This window comes from Saccostrea cucullata, unplaced genomic scaffold, assembly GCF_032062105.1.
Source record: "Saccostrea cucullata isolate Sc308-1 unplaced genomic scaffold, CSIRO_AGI_Scuc_v1 ctg525, whole genome shotgun sequence".
Classification (NCBI taxonomy): Eukaryota; Metazoa; Mollusca; class Bivalvia; order Ostreida; family Ostreidae; genus Saccostrea; species Saccostrea cuccullata.
This window is the reverse complement of record NW_026932767.1, coordinates 351,555-369,987: the sequence shown is the minus strand read 5'-3', so window position 1 is coordinate 369,987 and position 18,433 is coordinate 351,555. Positions and strand designations below refer to the sequence as shown.

The 18,433-nt window shown below is 34.9% G+C and overlaps 1 protein-coding gene across 1 annotated transcript; it reads right to left on the bottom strand.

The window, feature by feature from the left end:
• Positions 1–18,093, bottom strand: LOC134236087 (GTP-binding protein RAD-like). Its single transcript, XM_062718270.1, has 4 exons — positions 17,376–18,093; positions 7,196–7,281; positions 1,630–1,813; positions 1–1,159 (listed from the first exon to the last, which is right to left on the bottom strand). The coding sequence occupies exons 1-4, from the start codon at positions 17,854–17,856 to the stop codon at positions 903–905; spliced, it is 1,008 nt and encodes a 335-aa protein (XP_062574254.1). The 5' UTR covers positions 17,857–18,093; the 3' UTR covers positions 1–902.
• Positions 18,094–18,433: the final 340 nt, after the last annotated feature.

Genomic DNA, 18,433 nt, shown 5'->3' with positions numbered 1-18,433 from the left:
TAATTTTATTCCTGACCGCTTCCAACGAATTTAAGAAATACACATGTCATGTAATCCTGTATTTCAAAATAATTTGTAAAATATAAAACCTTATGACATCTCATTGAGATTCGTATTTCTTTTTCCTGTTATTTTTTTTTCACATTATACAATCCAATACGTAAATCAACCAGCATTATTATTGTACACATTTTTCGTTTCGGAAGTTTCCGCACAATTTATATTATCGCCTACTTGTCTTTGAAACGAATATTTATAAATACAACAAAACACATCTGTGTCTCCGATGAAAGAAATTTACAAGAACTCAAGTTACGGTTCAACTGTAATATACCAGTTCTCTGATCCTTTTGTTTGCATCTGCGTTTCCGAAATAGATTAGATGCCTGTGAAGTAACGTAAATTTGTAGTACTACAAGGTTGATTGATGTTTATATTATTAGTTAATTGTACAATAAAAAGGTTTGTCTATTTCAGTGTGAATGAACAACCACTGTTACACGTGATTCCAAAACAAGTTCTTCAAATGAAAGTTGATAGTTGTGATCACCATTTTTACTCTTTTTCCCCATAGCATATTTTAAGAAAGTGCATATCCACATACAAACACCAATATGAGCGCAGCAATAAGACATGGAATTCCATCGTTGGTACTGAAGAAAGGGGGAGAAAATCGGTGCTAGACCATCGATTCGGTGCTACTCAAATTTCTTGGTAAATTCCCTTTCAGCTCGCCATTCTTTCAAACGGTGCTCACTAAGTTTCAGTGTTACTACATGCACATGTCCGACGACCGAAGTCTAATCCTTATATCGAAACTGAATCCAGAAATGGCATCGTCTGATTCAATTTGTCATGACTTTGAAAAATAGTACATTTCTACGACTAGTTGGTTTTTCAGCTCACAAGTCGTACAGATTATTACTAGAATGTTCTTTCTGTCCCACCTTAAACAACTTGCACAAGAATGACTTTGTTTTGGAGGAGAACGATTTAGACATTTTGGTTGGGGTGAGGGTGGGTACCTCCAGTTCTATGGAATTCCTCCTCAGTCGCACCTGGCGGACTATTCCAACCAACAGTTCGTCAACATTATGATTCAGAACAACAGAGATCTCTACATATTTACAGTGATAACGGTCAGATACAGCTTTGGCTTCTAAAAAGAAAATACAGCAGGAATTTTAAAAAGGCTCAATATTGATCCTTTTTTTTTTAATTGAACAGCCAATAATTTTAGATTCCGTACGCCTGTAAAGAACAGGTCGTTCGGATTGCAATAAATGCACGGTAATTTGTAAGGTTTTATATGTATAATGTTCCTGGTACTGTAAACGTTAAGACATTTGGAAAAAAGTTAAATAATTCAGCTATTACTGTTACCAATTTATCTTTGACAAATTTCATAATACATATAATATCTGCTAGGGTTTCATTGACAAGTATTGTTATTTTTGATAGCTGAATAGTCCAGAGGAAAAGCCAGGACACAAACCTTTTGTGGAGCGTTTTTTTTTTATAACCAGGGGAGGATGTGAACAAACTCAATTGTAAGTTGTTTTTTATAGCCAGGGGGATGGGAGGGCTCGGAGAAAAAATGTTACAGTTGTTAAGTGATTTGGGCCTTACCTTTCTCGGAGACTACCCTCCGCCTCTCTAGATCCGCCTTATTTGCCACAAGTATTATGGCCTGCTTCTCTGCCACCTCCTTCCTTATGAACTGAATGTTTTGAACGGCCTCTTTAAACGACTGTTCATCGTCCACAGAATAGACCACGAGAATGGCATCCACATCCGGTAGATCTTCAATTGACTATAAGAAATTAAATAGATTTTATAAAATTAATACTAATTTTATATTATCTTTGTCAACTGAGAATCGTAATACCGGTTCTGTGCTCTTGATCTCAGTCGCTGCCGCTAGGAAATTCAAGGGACGTTTTTGCTCTCGCGCTTGTAATCAAATGGCAACTAGCTTCGACGATGAGGTCGAGGATGAAAATGATGGAGGTGTATCTAAATCAGCCATAGAATTGTGGCTCTCCATTTGATAAAACTCGTACAGAAAAACCAGTGTCTGTTTTATAGTCGCTGCAGCTATATCAAAGGAGTTGTTATCCCATTATGATGATTCTAAAGTCGATGTCGGTTTAGAATTCCACCCTGTGGGACGTTGGACGTGGAGACCGGTCCTTCGGATGAGACCGTATAAACTGAGCACCCGTGTCGTAGTATTTGCTAGCACGAAAAAGATCCCTCACTGCTCAATGGCCCAAGTGCCGAGTATAGGACAAAATTTACTGCTCTCCACCGGCAAGTGATGGAGTCTCCATATGAGTGAAAAAATCTCGAGAAGGACGTTAAACAACAAACAAAATTCTGAAGACCGAATTTAATTTGGTTATTTGAACCATAAGTCACAGTTAATTACAGTTATTAAAATGTACAAAAAACGAAAAAAATGACACGTTTTTTAACTTGTTAGGCAATATAAGAAATGTCCATTTTATTGAATAATAAATTTTATTTTATATTTTGGGAGAAAAAAAGCCAGAGTAGACTCATGGGATGAGATAATAAAATAATATAAAGAAAGTTGAAAACGATAGAATACCAATAATGATAAACTTACAAACAAAGCAATGCTTTTATCAAACATAAAATAAGCGCGAGAACTATTCAATTATTGAACATAAGCTGTCAGGTAAGAAAGAAAATTATTCCTTTAATGATTTATAGAGCATTACTGATAGTTTTGCTTTGTGTCATTCGGATGTGTTGCTCAATATATTGACATATGACAACTAGAAGTGTCAGTATTTTTATCTAATGAGTTTTGATTTGACGGAAGTATTGCAAGAGTTAATGATTCAATTAACCTTAATGAATGGCCTAGCGGCTCAAACACAGGCAGGATTTGAGAATTAATGCGCTTCAAATGGACGTAATGAGTTCCTATCTGGCGAAATAACAATTTGGCTTATGGAATGTGGCTCGGACCCCCAAAGTGTGCTAAAAGCAACATCATTGCATATTATATCTCCAATATTCTACATATCCCCATATCTACACGTGATGATTGATCGGTAATTTGACCACTAATAGTATTCAACTTGTATACCGACATTATTTCTTTCGGCAACGGCAATTTTTTTCAGTAAATAAACTTCCGAAATAGGGCCTTGCATCATTTTAAGTTGCATACCAGAGGACGTTAAGGTTAAAGTTATTAACGTACACTGTACAAACAGTGTGCTATTGAGAACACGCACTAAATGCATTTGAAGCAATGGGAAAATTGGAAGAGTTCGTAGATTACCAACTCAGGCTTTGCAATGAAATAGTGGAATATATGTGAAAGAAATTTTGTGTTCACCAGAATTGTCATTCTGCCATTACGATTCCAAAGAAACGGCTCCCTTCATCGAATTTCATCTCCCGTAATACAAAGTTTATTACGCACCAAAAAAGACAATCATCGTCTAAATTGACGCGGGCAATATTGTCCGAACAATTTGCCTTCAGTATGGGATAAGGGCCATACCGATTGGTTCCTTACCTTTTTGTCACACGACCGCGATTTCATCCATCAAGTGGGTCATAAAATCAATTACAAGTCATGACATAAATAAATTACATTTCTGTCGAAATTGCAGTATCCTTTCTTTCTCAAAATTGCAAGACATATTGACTGCCTTTTGTTGGTAGAAGTCGTTGGATTAGTAAAATCTTTATGCACTCGTTTTGCTTGAACGCAGTTTACATTTAAGGTATATCAAGCCTGAACATTTGTTTTGTTATATAGTGTATCTTACATGTAACAACCTGCCATCTCTTTCCTTCTAACAATGAAGCTTGAAATATGAAATTAATCATTTCTTTCTTGTCCTATCTTCTTCAGAACATCCATGCAATAGAAATTTATTTTTATGATAAATTTTTATTTAATATACACAGTATCCATTTTCTGAATCCACATTCTTTGTAAGATAAACATACCAATATTTTTTTAGCATACCACATAAACAATGTACTAAAGAATACCTGCATCGTTTTATCACAAGAAAAAAATTACGGAAGATAAAAACATGGAGACAAATTGCTTTTCCCCAATAAATAACCGCGATTGCTGAGACTGAGAGGACAATTGAAACAGGTATGCATTGGCAGGTTATCGCTATGTCTCTCTAGCAACGTCACGATATGGTGTGAAAATGCTCACAATATCACGACGATTAAGTCAGCAACATGAAAATGGAATTCCGTTTTTGTTTTTTTAAGGTGGTTAAGAAGATATGATCAGGAATGAGCAAGCAAAATTAAGTATATGCCCAGTTTTGCTCAGGTTACCAAATACTTTGTATAAGAATTATACAAACAACAGGACGTTATGAATTTAGATGCACATTGTGGTACCATGGTGGAATCTAAATTCATATCATGTTAATCATTGGGAGGGATAGGGTGACAATTATTCCATATTTAAGGTTTCCTTCAGTAACAAATTTATTGATCTTACACTTTATATGAAGTATTTTCTTTCGATTTTTTTTTTGTTTTAGTTAACCAACACTTTGAAAATTTAACCTGGTGGAAAATTTACATAAGTAGTATGTTATTTCAGTATACGAGTTAAGATTAATGAAAACTGTTCGGAGACTATTGATATTATTTTCAATGTATCGAAACATCGAACCTTAAAGGAAACGTATTTAAGGAAGATCTAAACACTAACAGAAAGTGTGTTTTGGACTCAGAGAAAAATATATCATATAAAGATATGCATATTGAGACTTTTTCATTCATTTAGAACATAGGATACGTACCTTATTTGCGCAAGAAAAATGTTCAAAGACAATGGACTACTTGTGAGCAGAAATCACTGTTGTTTACTTACAATGGGAAAATTAATGAAAATAATTAATTCAATTTCTTACTCTTGGTCTTATATAATGCTAAAAATATTTTAATCTATTAAAAATTATGTAATTGACGGTGAATAACAATTTTTTTAATCTTACATCTACGAGCAGATCACTCTAACTGCATAAAACTACCCAATAAATAGAGCTAGTGTTTAGAGCGTCCTTAAAATGAAATTTCACCAAACGTACAAATAAAATGTCAGCAGCAGCCTCTGAGTATACAGTGGAAACATAAAAGAAACAGCTAATTTGTTAAATTCAAATATCTTCAATTCCTACACAGCCTTGTATTCTACATACTGTGACATTTACAAAATGACTGAAGAACAAGACCTAATAGGCGAACCTTTAGAGAAAGATAAGGGCATCAATATGGTTTTACAAAGCTAATATACCGAAAATACTTAATGAATCACTTTCTATATGTTCTTGGGTATGCCAGGGACATCAACGATAGTTGGAACTCTGGGATAATTTGCACGTACCAACGGGCGATGTCTCTGGCACACAATGTAGCTAGACATTTCAAAAAAAATTTGGGAAAATTGTTGTCTTAGATTTTAATTACACGCCTAAGGCCATTGAGCAGAGAGAGAGAGAGAGAGAGAGCGAGTTACATGCTTATAAAGGCTCCTTAGCACCTGACCTTTCACTTGAATTTACATTACGGTTGCCAGCACCTAACTTTAATGCTACACGGGACCTTGCGGTTTATATGGCCATCATCTTTTTGGTGCCAGCAAGGACCGCTCTCCATGTCCCACAGTGGGATTCGAACCCGCGACGTCAGGGTCAGCACCTTACTTCGCGACTCTAGAGCAATTGCTCTAACCACTGCGCGGGCGACCACTTAACTTTGAAAGAGTTATCGCAGAGAAAACAAATGTAAATATTAATAAATGTTCCAAAATACAGAAAACAATTCAGACACAAGTATATCAAGACAAAAAAACGTCAAAACAAATATAGACATAAGATATCAAGAATGAATTCTGAAATCTCTAGCTTTGGTGTTTTGACTTCAAATGATTTTGAAACAAACTTTGGCATGCAATGACTTTCTAATGTATATATAGTTCACTCATCATTTGAAATAATTGAAATTTTAATCTAGCTTGACCTTGGTTTCCAAATAAAAATTCATAGTTTTTTGGTTTTTTTTTTTTTTTTTTTTTTTTTTTTTTTTTTTTTTTCATATATATTTGCACATCTTTATCAGTATATAATGTAGTCATACCATGACTGATGAAAGTTTTCGTTTTTTTGGCAAGAGTTATTATATTCAACACATTTTCTTTATTTAAAAGGTACATGTAAGTGGAACATATTGGTCTCGGAAATTACTTTATGAATAATGAAAATGGCTATCGCTTTTTGTTCCGACATAATAAGTAACCCTGAATTATTTACTAAACTCGGATACTTCAATTGCGCACATCATTATACACCCGAATGAAAAGTGGGAGGATATACAGTGATCGGGGTGTTCGTCTGTCTGTTACGATTTGGGGTATCCATCTCTTATCCATTACCCCTCTTATACCACTGAATGAAATTGAATGAGACTTTCACAGAGTCTTTGTTACATTGTGCACCTCCTATAAATTTACTTTTTGATCAGACACATATGTTTTTTGGGTTTCCCATGGCAAAAATGGACACTGTCATTCTTTTCTATAATATTGAAGGGTACCCATCTCGTATCCGCAACTACTCCTTTGTTTCAACAGTATTCAGTATATACTGAAAAGATTGGGCAACAGCCTTATAGCCTATAAATACCCTCTCTATATTCCTACACCAATGAACAAAATTTAATGATATTTTCAGAGATTCTTTACATAATGGCATTATGCACCTCCTATTTAACTTTTTTGATCCGACACTTACTAGTATTTCGGGTCTCCCAGAGCAAAAACATGGACTTTGCCATTGTAATCATATGGGAAGTGGGGGTATCATTTAGTGACCTCAGTGCTCACAGTACCTCTAGTTCTGTTTATCTACTTGTACTTTTTTCATCAAAAATCCAATTTTCTCAGTTGGAATCCTGACTTAATATGAGACTTACGAAAACAAATCGCTCTTGTCGGATATGCATAGGAACTGTGAAAATCGCCTACGATATTATACTAAGAATGGAAAGAATATATCCTTCTGTAGATACGTAGGTGTGCATGTCACTTTGATTTAATCAGCAGGTGCAATTTGAAGATGAAATGAACTCCAAGGTATTAAGAAATAGTTAATTATTTTGCCGTGTGTCTCACCTTCAGGTCAGGTACTTCAATTATTCTGATATTGGATTCTTCCTCGTCTAATTTCACGGGGACCGTTGCTTCTTCGTCATCTGCATCTGTTAAGAAATAAATGATAACTTTAAAGATTTGTAACCATATCAAAGGTTAAGTAAACAGCTTGGGATTTGACTCCTTGAAGAAGTACATTGTATTCTTGTTTCTCAAGTAAATTTACAGTAGCAGCTAATTTTAAAGTCCGTTTGTGGTACTAACTTTATAAGTTTTGTAAACTGCCAAATATTGTACGTAAAAACGAGCATTTTAAACGATTTCATAGAGGCACTGACTTGTACACACGAATTTTAAGGGTTACATTAATCTGTACTTGTCCCAAAATTAAAAACATTATTTTCCTTTTTGTCAGAAAATTCATCCAATCCTGGACCTTTGTAAAACCTCACTTCAATACTTTTATATCACTTTACTGGCTAGTAGAAGAAATGTACTTTGGAATATCCAAGAATCAAAGGCAACTGACTTAGACTTAGTCCGAGTGTACAGCAACCTATATATTAGTGGCCCTGTGGTGACGAGAAGACTCGAGACGTATTACGCAATGAATACAGCATCGTTTTTTAAGAGTGGGGAACAAGGCAGAAAAAAAAATTACTCAAAATGATCTTGACAACCAAAAAATGGGGGGATTGTGCAAAGTCGAAGAGGGAGAAGGGGAGCTAGGTTCAAACTTTTTCAAAACTTTATTTTTACTCAGTTGACTACATAAGAAATTGGGGCGGACTTCCAATTAACATAAATTATTCTAATAGTAAAAGTTAAGTCTGGAAAACAGTAGGAGGCCAGTGCCTGGCGAATATAGTTATTTGTTTGTATGATGTCCCTCTTGAGAATTTTTCACACTGGACACGCCTCCACTTTGATGTACTGGTGGGAAGCTGCAAGTTTTGTCCTTTATTTGGCACTTACATGTAAGGCCATTGAGCAGAGAGGGATCTTTTTCCTTCCAGCACCTACTGCGACACGGGACCACGGTTTAAACGGTCTCATCCGAAGGAGCGGTCTCCACTTCTTACAGTGGGATTCGAAACCGCGACGTAAGGATCAACGCCTTACTTCACGATTCTAGAGCAGGCGCTCTAACCACTGCGCCACGTGGGCTACGGTTAAGATGGTGATGGCACTCCTTTGATATTATAAACCTCTCAAAACGCAAATTCATTTAAGAAGTTGAGAGGTCGACATTTGTTAAAACTTCCTGCTGTTTAGGTTCAAAGAACTCGGTTCATGTTTTGCATAAAATGGCCCTGTAGATATACCAATTGATTGACTACCTTTTGGTGTTCCATTTGAAACATTAAAATAAAATAGAGACTAGGTGCCTTCATTTCCTTTTAAGAATTTTCTCCTAAAAGTCCAGGTCATGGAGAACTGGCTTTTTGAAATTGCAATGTTCTTGAATTTTACGGTAAATAGGTATATTTGAGTACTTTCAATGAAGAAAAATAATATGAGCGCACTCTCTGATCTAAAAAATAAAACATGTCTTTTAATCCTCAGAAACAGTCTTATCATTTACTAGTTTCATATTTTAGATCAGAGGTTGCGCTCTATATTAAATATCGAAAAATATCTTTAAAAATTGGCCGTTTTGTGGACTTTTTCAGAATATGAGGAAATTGACGCATTTCATGACGTCATAATACATTGAGTAGCCAGAAAATGACGTCATTTTTTATAGATACGCAATCGCCATAGATCTAGGTGAATTTTAATGCCTTGTTAACCAAAACTAAGCAGTTTCAGTTTTTCAGGAATTCACAGGGCCAAAAAAGGCAAAAGTGAACCTTGTTCTTTATTCATCCTTAAAAGACAAGAACTCTACTCCTACAGCATTTCAAATTCAATAGGTTTGCACAAAGAAAAGATGTCCAGTCTTCCCACAATAAATGTATGTTAGTGTCATGTCCTGTTGTGTGAGGGAGATTTAAGCAAATTAATATCGTATGTAATTCGAGATGAGGGTCTCATTATACAACACAAAAGCAAACGGGGTAAGAGTCATTGTCATTATACGACATAACTGCATCCGATATAGAATGTTTGCAGGTATTCTACCATTGACCTAATGTACGACGTTTCTTCAAATGTTTTGTTCAGACAGGGGCATATTTGAGCATCAAATAATACAAACACTGCCAACAGAAATTTATGAATTCCTGCAATAACCTTCTTCAATTGTTTGTTGAATAAAAGCCAAACAAAAATACTACTATAACATTTTCTTAACCGTTGGTTAATTTTCTGCAGCGCTGGAAATGTGTGGGCATTTGCTTATTAGTAATAAGAAAATTGGAGAGCTTCGACTACATATGCGTGGGAGATTAGTTTGTGGAAGTTATTGCTTATTGGACATGTATGAAGTTAAGGAAACAAATTTGAGCACTGGACGTTGTACTTACATGTATTATGATCGATTTATGGACACTAAGTGGAAGTTTAAGATGTAAGTAGGGTGTTAACAATCTAAGGATATACTAGTCCCTTTCCGTCATGGGTGGTCTGATTCCCCTTTAAAAGTTCAAACTCCTCAGACCATAAAAATGATTTTTATGGTCTGAGGAGTTTGAACTTTTAAAGGGAAAGGGACTAAAGTTCGAAAAAGCTATTTTTAGCCTACAGGTCGCAGTCAAGGTCACAAGGTCATTGACCTTGGTGTCAATTGAAAGAACTTAATTAGTGAAGTATGCATACCAAATATGAAGTCTCTATCTACTACCGGTATGGTCAAAAGTTACGGTGAAAGTTCGAAAAAGCTATTTTTAGTATATTGGTCACAGTCAAGGTACATGTACAAGGTCATTGATCTTGGTGTCATTTGAAAGAGCTTAATAATAATAGTGGAGTATGCATACCAAATATGAAGTCTCTATCTCTCACAGTGCATAAAAATGATGAAAATTCAAGTTTTCCAAGTCAATATAAGTTTTTATATCCTCTACATTGGTCTAAAAATATAGATTTTAAAATTCCAAATTGATACAAATAGTTTTGGAAAGCCATTTCGCTTGCTACCGACTTCAATTCAAGTGAACATATAACATAAGCTTAAGGGAATGTATAACTTGGGGCGGGGATAGTGTGTGTTTACCCCCCCCCCCTCCAAAAAAAAACCTCGTTTTTTTTAAACGTAGATTTTCACTTTTCATTTTAAAAGAAAATATTTTTATTCAAAAGCTGGTTCCCCATTAATGAACCTCAATCTACCACCCTTACCTCTACTCTAATCATAAACAAAATCGAAAGTAAAGAGTAAATTTTCCGGCCGTTAGTAAGGGGCTACTCAATTTTTTTTTTCAGATGTCAGCAAAAGGTTATGATTTTTGCCGAACACCCTGCAAGTTAAAGTTTCACTTCACTTATATAAGGGCGGTCGCCCGATCGCGTGGTTAGAGCGTCTGCTCTAGAGTCTCGAAGTAAGGAGTTATGTCGTGGGTTCGAATCCCACTGTAGAACGTGGAGACCAGTCTTTCGGATGAGACTGTATAAAGCGACGTCCCGTGTCCCATTAGGTGCTGGCACGAAAAAGATCCCTCACTGTTCAATGGCACTGGGTGTCGAGTATAAGACAAAATATGCAGTTCTCCACCGCGACAAGTCTTGGTGTTTCTATCTGTGAATTTTCACGAAAGGGACGTTAAACAGCATACAGTCAATAAATTGATAAGGAGGTGCGAGGGAGGGAGATGTGATAAAAAAAGAAACATTCCCAGTCAGTTATCCTTTGTTTAATAAATGGACAGGCGAAAATTTTCGACAGATCGTTTGGTTTAAAGTTTGATTTTTAATACATTGTTGAACCTTAAGGGGAGACTTTTCTAGGCGGATTTCTATGTGACACCGGAATTCAAAAGGCATAAACATAAATTGCTTTACGGCGCAAAGTCGATTCCAGTGATTTGGGGTTCAGACCTGACATTTCATTTCAATGTGATATCATTTGTTCGGGTCTGAATGTGAAAATGATTACTTCCTGTCATGTTAGTTCAAAAGCTTTTTATTGACAATCAATAAGAATATGATAGTATTCTTCTGCAACTTGCAATCGGTAGTAAGGTTTCGTTTTTGAAGTGTTTTTCGTAATAGGAAAATCCATGACATTTGCTTTCTTTTGAAGACCTAGATGAGCAAAACGATTCTCCAGAAATCTGACTCGGCACAAATGCATTCAAAGGGTTCTTTTGTTAAAATATTGATGCTAGCCTGCTTCAGACAAAGTATCTACATCTCTGGATGGTTTGTTTGGATACTCTTAAGTAAGCCGGAAGTGTGTCCAAATGCTTAGCTTCCTCTTGAGCTTTTGCGGAATCAATGAATCATGAAATGTAGGTCAGATGCAGCATCTGAAGCATGTATGTCAATCTGTAGATCTTCAGGGGAAAAGGTTCTAATGCATTTATCACACGTCAACTTTTGTTTACCTGTCGTTTAAGTAATCTTATGAATAATTGTAAAAAGAGCTGAAACGTTACCAGTTTTAGAGCAATTTTATGGTCGTTGTAAGCAAGATGAATATTTTTGCTTAATTTTTCTTTCTATATATAGAATTACGTAATTCATCTAGATCCATATTGGATTTGTTTGATTGTATGTTGTTTAACTCCCTCTCGAGAATTTTTCACTCATATGGAGACGCCACCATCTGCTACAAATTTATTTTGTACTATACCCATAACCATTGAGCAATGAGGGATTTTTTTCTTACCGCACCTACTGCGACATGTGACCTCGGTCTCATCCGAAGGACTGGTCTCAAGTACCACAGTGGGCTTGGAACCCGTGACGTAAGGACCAGCTTCTTACACCGCCAAGCTAGAGGAAACGCTCTAATCACTGCGCCACGCGGGCGAGTCTAATTATTTGAAAAGAGAAACATACTTTTTATCATCAAGTTTTTTTGTGTGTGGATTATGTATTACGCAGTTTTCTGCAAACTTCAGATGTTATTGAATGGTATGGTTTTGCACACAATCTCTGACCGCCCTTTCAGTGGACTATATGAACCTGAAATTTCATACCCGTTCTATACGAGAAAGATCCCTCGCTGCCCACTGAACCAGTGTGTGAAGTATAGGTATTTTGCAACCCTCCACCGGCAAGTGATTGCGTCTCAAAATTCTCGAGAGGGACGTTAAATCCCCCCCCCACCCAAAAGAAAACAATTAAAAACAGAAAAATGATCTAAATGCCGAAATTAGCTTTGCATCCACAGAAGGACGTAGAGTAGGACAGAGAGCCTCTATTGTAAAGTACCCGCCCAGCCCAAAAGGCGTAATTCAAAAACATAGCACGTTTCATCAATAATTTTACTTTTTAATTTCTGGTATACTGATAAGATAACCAGTAAAACCACTGGTCCAGAAAATTCTAAAAGCCTCGAAAACAAGTAATAATTATAAACACAATGTATAGCCATGATAAGCAGCAAAGAATTTTATTTATCACTTTCTCATTGATTTCTCGTAATTTACACAGCCAAAAGATGTTTCATCACTGGCTTGGAAACATTTCTATAGAAATATAAACAATACACTCGCCGTGTTTATATTCTTCAAGGTTATCAACAAAGAAACAAGCGGAAATCATATACAAATAACAATGTAAAAAGTCTGTAAAGCTCCTGTTTCAAGACAAACGCCAACGATTTTTGATCTATATATATTGCGCCGACCTTTTCTCTCCTTTTTTTCCGAAGTAACAATTAAAAGGAGTCTATTGTACATTATGGATGACTGTACGTATGTGTTTTTAACAAAGTATCTCCAAGTGTTTGCTTAAGGGATTGGTAATCGAAATTATCATAGTGTCGGTTTTTTCGGTTAAAAAATTTATACATCACGTGCAAACCAATTTTCGCAGTTAAAAATTACAAAACCTGAAAAGAATTTTTTAGAATATGACTTAATTTTTTGATAATTAGGTTTTTTTCATGTGAACACAAGTTAGATGTTATTTTCCCGAATAAATTTCAAAGGCTTGTATTATTTTTTTCTTTATTGCATATATAAAACTGTAAAATTGATATTCCATACTTGTTTCCCCAAAAGTGTTTATAGTTCTTTATGATGAACACATAAAGACAGGATGTAGAGAAAATTAAAAATCAAAATTAAGGAAAATTTGAAAACCAATATGCAAATGTACGAGTACATGTACATAAACGACTTATTTGTTCTAGCCTTCTAATCTGCTAACTTAGCAACTTAACTGCTTAAAAAGTTTCGTAGTTTCAAGTTTATTAATTTTTTTATGCCTATGAAAATCAAAGTTTCTTGCATCGAACAAAATATTCAGGAATGTACTATATAATAATGTAAGAACATTTGGTTTTTACATCTCTCATCATAAGCTAAAAAATCTCTTAATAGTTTATGAATTGCAGGGATCCAAGAATAAATCGTAGGTCTGAAAAAAGAGTTTTTGAAACAAATTGGTTATCCTTGTGCCAATCTCTTCGAAAACACTTATCTTCTGAATGGTAAAAGGTATATACTCTAATTGTGGCAAACATATTCAACTATTAACTCCTTTTCTACGACGGCGTATAAGTGTAATTTCAATTTTGAAGAAAAAATTAAATCACGATTTATAACTTCATTTGTATGGTTTAGCATACAGTTATAACGATTTTGTTTTAAATTTTGGAATGCTTTTGATTTTAAAAAGGTGTAGATAACGAACATGATCGATCCAAAAGAGTATCTAATAGATCTATAAACATAACAAATATGTAAAGAGAGCATCAAACAAGTACCCCCTAGAAATCCCAGAGGTGGGATCAGGTGACTAGACGGAGTAAGCATCCTCTCTTGATAGGACACGCTCATTGTGAGCCCTGTTTTTTGGTCAGGTAGAAAGTACATTCCATTATCACATTAAAAACGTATAACATAAAAATGTTCCATAGCTAAGCTATATTTGCTAAAAGGGTCATTATAACAACCATAGAATTAACGAAATTATGATTCTAAACGGGGGGTTTTGACATCCCTGTAACTTTGACTTTGTCAGTAGCCTGCCTTGGTTTAAAAATTAAGTATCCAATAAGTTGGAAGATATACGCACCATTTACTGATGATATTCCTACACAAAGAAGGAAAGTTGACGATGGAAAAGCTGAAGTCAATTCGTTTATCATACAATTTAGTTGTTAGTCGGTCTTTATCTTTTATGGACAGTATATTATCTTAATATGGAACAAATATGGCATATTCTGTAGTGTCTTTTAATTCAAGTTATATATATGGAATATATCGAGTCGACATATGAATGAAAGTAATTATTATGATTGTTATTTAATAATTCGTCGTCGATATATCCTTAGTTACTATCAAATTGAAAGCCACGGAAATTTTTTTCCTTCTTAAGTAGAAGATTTGAATACATTGTGCTTAATCACTATACAAATAACAAGTTGGCTAAACAGGAGCACAGTTAGCGCCCATCTGAATTCCAACATTTTTTTTTTGAAAATCTTATCTTCATTTGAACGATTTAGAGACTCGTTTGTATGATTTAGAATATACTAAACAAGTCTTGGACTGCATCATACCAATTGGTATAATAATTGCACGTTTATATGTTATTCACAGCTTTAACAGTAAACGAACTTGTTATTTACAAATTTCGTGGTGGTTTTGATTAGGGTTAGAAATACAAGTATTCCTTTTAAAGAAATGAACGGAAAGTGCAATACTCAGATGTCAATTAAACTTGTCCACTTGCCTTTGGTATGTAATGCACAGAATGTACGGAACATTCAATGCTACGTAACAAGCGAATTAACAATGAACGGCTTATATAGACTTTATCGAATCACCATCAATGCACGAATAAGTTCTAAAAGAAAGGATGTACTTTCGTTTCAAAAGTTCTTGCGCGTATACGGAAAACATAAGCTTATGCATACTCTTAATGTATTAGTGTTTGTATTGCGTATTTCAAATTTCTTGGAAATTTACATGAAGCAAGTCCGAGAAAAAGTAAAGAAAGTAGCGCATATGGTTACAATTTTGGGATTTCTCACTTGAAATTAAAATATGATCGACCAAAGCCGATCACAATAAATGTAAGAATAGGACACAGGGTGATAGGTCTACGTTTTACATTGAAATGTAATTTCATTGACAGTGAAATGTATTTCTGTTTATTAGACACATATAAAGACTGTCTGAATATATTGCTTATAATGCAACTTGGCCATTTTCAAAGACAAATTCTTCATACTACTAGCCTTTTTAAACATGTTATGCTTAAATATTTCACATACTTGCTTCACTTCTTTAACATTAAGTCTTTTTCAGTAGGGTATTAATTTCATTTTTCAAGCGACTGAGCAAGTGTCAAATATATATATATATTATTATAACAGTAACTCGATCCGAAGGGTCGTAACACGTCGAGTTGACAGACGCGGATCATCAGATGTAACGAGACGCGAAGCGTCGAGTTAGATCTGATGATCCGCGCCTGTCAACGAGACGTGATACGGCTCTTCGGATCAAGTTACTGTTATAATGATAAATTTATTATATACCCCCTTATAACTAGCTAAATATAGCAGAATAAAACTTTAGAGATCATGTTGTATAATATTTATCCATAAAACAAAGCTTAATAACAAGGGACTTTTTAACGCGCAAGAAAAATAACGTCAAGTTTTCGCGTACTACGTTATCAGTTTCAGAGAGTCGTGATATGGATTCAGAAAACCAGTGTGGTGATCCGGAAAACCGGATCAACCTCTGTAAAATTAACAGTAACAAAAACAAGGAAATTGATGGGTATATAATAAACCTTTGTAACATGCGATAATGATATTTGAGAGACGACGTTCTGCATGGATTTGCAATGTAGCACTGAAGACTTACTTCCGTCCAATAGTTAGTTATGCGAAGGTCGCAATGCGCTGGAAGAAAATACAGCTTAATTAATTTGGTTTTTAAAAGAAGTGTCAGGAGAAAAGGGAATTTGTGCAATTCAAATTTACTCTGAAATATTGAAATTGATGACTCAAACAAAGCTTGTGGATTGCATTTTATGTTATCAATGTAACTTTTTTTATTCATTTAAAAGAAAGCAAAAACAAGATTTATTCCAAAAGTAACTTACACAAAAGACAACGCCTCTCAGCATTAATAACTACAGAGTGGTTCGAAAACTAGTATGCATTTGAATTACCTAAATATTTTGTTTCCTGTTCAAAAACGTGTTTTCATTGAAAAATCACTTGACAAATGCAACACGTGCAATTTATTTTTGGAAAAGGTTGTCTGTATATTAACAGAAAATCGATAAAATCGTGTTTTATTATTTTAAATAATAACATGTTGGTTTAACAGTTACATTCTGTGATAAAGTAGCATTATATTAAATTCCACAAGTATTAATGCGACAAAAGCTTACTAAAGGTAATTTACATTTTCCTCTCCTTTCATCGTGATTTTTTATTGACTACTAGATGACCAAACACAATAAATTTGAATTACAATCCCCATCACCCTGGCAACATCTGCATAAAAATTTATATTTCACCAGGCATTGGTCCCTAAAAGTAATTCACATGGATTTTTTTTATGTATTGTATTCAATCAACGACGTGGTTTTTTTTTTTTATAAAGAAAATAGCTATGCCGATTCTTCTCGGTAATGTTAAATAAAATTTGTACTTATTGTAAATTTAATTTTTTGTTTGATAGCGAGAAACACAAATGTTCATACGGAAATTTGGTTTACATGACATTTGATACATGTATTATACATGTAACACTCACTATCGATATAGAAGAAATACATTTTAGAAATGTGATATAATAAATCTAAATATAGATCCAAATTATGTTTACTAAACTTATTTTATGAGTCAATACACTGTCAGTTACTTTTTTTTCTTTATAACTTTGAATGTAGTGCTATTTTTTCAAGAATTCATTGCTTAAATTGAAAATTTACATATTTTAGTGGTTCATCTTAGCAACAGTACACTTCATATTTAACATAAAAACGACTACACTGTTACTTTCTTCTTCTTTGCTCAGTTGGCGGTAACATTTATTTGTTTACACTCTTTGGAACATGTATTCAAGTTTTATTTTTAACAGGACTCGCTACATTGTCGAATATTAGTTTACCTTACCTATTGAGGTGTTGCTGGTACAAATAGCCTCCGATGTCATAAACTGCGTTTTCAGCGTCTTTTTACCAACCCCTTGCGCTCCTAATATTGCCACAGAAAAACTTTCGGGGTCAGAGTTCATTTCTCCGTCACTCATTTCCAAAGGATGAGGTGCTGTCACATCTTGAAAACTAGCACCGCTGACGTTACTTCCGGCGGAACTAATACTCGTTGTACTTTTTCGGCGAATCCTATCACCTCTGTTCACAATACCAGATTTTGTCATTCGAAATGACCTTACTCGTTCCAAATCCAAAGAATTGTCACCATTGAGGTAAACATTTTCTGGCATGCTGTTTCGTCGTGGAGCATTTTGTCGGACTTGTAGGAGAGGACTTGTTGCTCCTGGAGTCAGAAGTGTCGCCGAATTCCTCCGCCGTCCATGATAGCCACTGTCCACTGTTAGCAAATTTTGGTGTCCAGTCAAAAGTGTTTTATCCATTTTGACGATGCATGGATCGGAAACTTCTTCTTGCAGGGGAATGGATTGTTGGTCCTATAACTTCCTACGAAGAATAGCACGTGTAAGGATCTCTATGTACCTTTAATACGCTCACTTTATCTACAGAACGTTCCAAAAGTTATTACACTTCGCTGATCGCTTTGTACAGCGGACTGGGTGATTGATGATTGAACGAAAGACAAGATCACGTATTATGGTAATCGATTAAATGTTCTCGCTTATTTCATATGAACTCTGTAGTAATGTTTACGCTGAAATCAAGGCATTTACTTGCTTTGGTAATTGATAAGTAATGTGGTTTTAATGAAAAAAATATCAATATTCAATAAACTCAGAGCAAAGAGTGTTACCGGCTCCTTTGTAGTGGCATGACTTCCCACCTTGTCACTGCAGCCATTAATTGTTCATAACTCGGATCAATCGAGAAAATGAACAGCCGGCGATCAGCGCTTTCTTTAGGTTTCTACACAGAAAGCACATGTAAAATTTCCTTTAAGATTTTACGAAGAAAAGATTTAGTAAGAAAAACTTACAAATATGGAAAATTGTCCTCGCA

What these genes read in the sequence shown, in the direction of transcription:
- LOC134236087 (XM_062718270.1), bottom strand. Translation starts at nt 17,856, where the DNA reads ATGGATAAAACACTTTTGACTGGACACCAAAATTTGCTAACAGTGGAC. An exon ending in TACCAGCAACACCTCAATAG is followed by an intron (nt 7,282 to 17,375) that starts GTAAGGTAAACT and finishes ATTTCTTAACAG; the next exon opens with ATGCAGATGACGAAGAAGCA. An exon ending in GAGGGTAGTCTCCGAGAAAG is followed by an intron (nt 1,160 to 1,629) that starts GTAAGGCCCAAA and finishes TTTTCTTTTTAG; the next exon opens with AAGCCAAAGCTGTATCTGAC.